Raw genomic sequence first — 2,500 nt, 5'->3', positions numbered from 1 at the left:
AAGTCATAAATTAACTAAAAGTTATCCACATGTGATATTTAGACGTCCAGTCCTTCTCTTTCCCAAGAGCCAGTCCCGGTTGACAAGAAACCCGTAAGTATCTAATTCTGTTGATAAAACTTGAATGTGTCAAATAAAGCTATTTTAAGGTAATTCCCTTGAAATTGTTCTACTATCAAACTTGCTTGGAAACTTGGCATAATTAATATTCATGATATGAACATTTAAAAAATGCAATAAAAAATGGGGTCACCGTGCTTGTTTACGCGTCAGCAGGCTCTTAAAATGGGGTATTTTGACTGGTTGCGTGTTAAAAATTCGAATCACCTTCATACAGAATTAAGTCTTGGTTACTTGAAAGCGAAACAGTATTGCTTTCTTTACGCTGTTTTTGATTTCCTGGTTGTGGGAATAGTACACTCTTTGGGACAGTTCCGTGGTTAGCTTGAAGTCCTCGCCTTGGCCAAAATACACCCAGTACGGAACTGTTTTCCAAAAAAATTCATCTTCTTCTATCAAACTTTTTTTCTTCTTCAAATATGTTTTTTATTAGACTGTTCTTAGCACATACCTGAAAAAAAAATCGGGGGTCACCGTGCTCGTTTGAGAGAAAAGGAGCATTTATTTCGCTATCGGGCTTAGTTTGAGGGAAATCGTTTTGTACGTGCACGTGCTCATGTGCGCAGGTTAATGACGCAAAAATCGTGCGCAGTAGGGATGCGCAATGCAATACGAAGGAATTACCTTAACTATACCTTCTGAAGACTGACAAGTCTGAGCATGTTAGATCTTGTTCACCAACATGTTGTGTTCTGGGATCTGCAGGTCTAAGGCAGGTGCCCCTGACTCAAAAGCCCGGGAAGCGTTTCGGAACCGAACAGCATTTCTTGAAACGAAGATCTGTTTATTCGGAAAAAATAGTATTTTGACATCTTTTCAAGAGCAGAGGAAACGAAACAACTGCAAGTTTAATTGCATGCAAAGCGTTTTATGTCACATGAAATACACCCAAAAGGTTTCGGGACGTTCAAGAACCCCTTACCCCATCCAGGGTGGATCATAGGCCTCACGTAAATCATTATCACCCTTCGGATTGATAAGGGTTTTTTATAAAAATGATCATTTTATTTAAGTCTCAAAATTATTTAGCCGGGCACGAGTGCTCCACTAATTTGGGAGACTACAAATCAACTGAAATCAGAACAAATCAGATCAAATGTTGGTTTTTGGGGAGAGGGGAAAATCAGAGTACCCGGGGAAAAACCTCTCGGTGCAGAGTAGAGAACCAACAAACTCAACCCACATATGGCGTAGAATCCGGGAATCGAACCTGGGCCACATTGGTGGAAGGCAAGTGCTCTTATCACTGTACCATCCCTTCTCCCCAAAACAGAGTTCAATAATATCATGCTGGCCAAGATGTTAATTAAAAACTTGTCTAAGAATATCTTGATCTCAGTATACATTTTTAGGCGAGATTCACAATTTTCCTTTTTTTTCACAAGCCGATGAATAAGAAACAGCGGAAGATGGAGGAACAGCGCCTAAGAAAGGTGAACTATTTCATCTCAATTTACGTTAATCTGTTTTTGGCCAGCAATCTCGTGCGAACATACCTGTTCTTATGTTCTTTACCCACAACATTAACAAGTGTACCTGAATCTCATTAAGGGCTTACCTCCACAGCTGTCATCTACAAATTGTAGCGCAATGGTAGAGCATCCGAACCAATAATCGGAAGCTCATAGGTTCTCAAGTAAATTAAGGCATGGGCCCCAACCTGGCCCCAAATTATTGCACAAAAAGGTAAGGGGGTGGTCTATTTTCTGACGGTTTAGTAATAACAACCTAAAGGCTTGGCCAAACGCTCACAACATTTCAACGCAACATCTTGCAACATTGTTGGGCACATGTTGCATACGTTTGGCCACCCTGTTGGATGATGTTGGATCAAATTTGAAAACGGTCAAATTTTTCGTGCAAAATTTTGGATGTTGCATGATGTTGTACTCGTTTGGCTTCGTTCACGCAACATTGTTGCGCTAAGGCATGCGCGTTAGGTCCACTTCTTGCACGCCAGGGGCCTGGGGCACACGAACATTGACATGTTGCGTTGAAAATGATGAAAATGTTGCGTCCGTTTGGCCACCCCGTGCAACACACGCAACATCATGCAACAATGTTGCAAGGTGTTGCGTTGAAATAATGCGACCGTTTGGCCAGGCCTTAAGACTTTCGCAGACATATAACTTCACAAAGGTTTGTTTTTTAATGTGGATGACGTATACGAATGAGGTCACGTGACTTGTTACGGCCACACAACTCAAAATGAAAAACGGCAATAGGTTATGCTAAAATTGATTTCACTTCGTTACTGTAGCTATTAGATTAGTCAAAATGGTAAAAGAAAACGAACTGTGCTTAGCCTTTGTTTAATATGTATTTAGTTTTGGAAACCTACGGCATTTTGTTCCAGTGCCCAGTCCCCTATGGAAAGTAA

At 40.8% G+C, this 2,500-nt stretch overlaps 1 protein-coding gene across 5 annotated transcripts in view; it reads left to right on the top strand.

Annotated features, from left to right (window-relative positions):
* LOC138058928 (3'-5' exoribonuclease HELZ2-like) overlaps positions 1-2,500 on the top strand; it is a 72,201-nt gene that overhangs the window by 19,719 nt on the left and 49,982 nt on the right. For 4 of the 5 annotated variants that reach the window (XM_068904391.1, XM_068904388.1, XM_068904389.1 and 1 more), the window contains 2 exons: positions 43-93; positions 1,506-1,553. In XM_068904391.1, coding sequence (XP_068760492.1) covers positions 43-93; positions 1,506-1,553 — 99 coding nt within the window. The remainder of the gene's footprint in view (positions 1-42; positions 94-1,505; positions 1,554-2,500) is intronic. The other variant, XM_068904390.1, reaches the window with a different exon arrangement.

The sequence above is a fragment of the Montipora capricornis genome, chromosome 8, assembly GCF_036669925.1.
Source record: "Montipora capricornis isolate CH-2021 chromosome 8, ASM3666992v2, whole genome shotgun sequence".
In the NCBI taxonomy this organism is placed as follows: Eukaryota; Metazoa; Cnidaria; class Anthozoa; order Scleractinia; family Acroporidae; genus Montipora; species Montipora capricornis.
The sequence above is the reverse complement of the archived record's forward strand: the minus strand, read 5'-3'. Positions and strand labels throughout refer to the sequence as shown.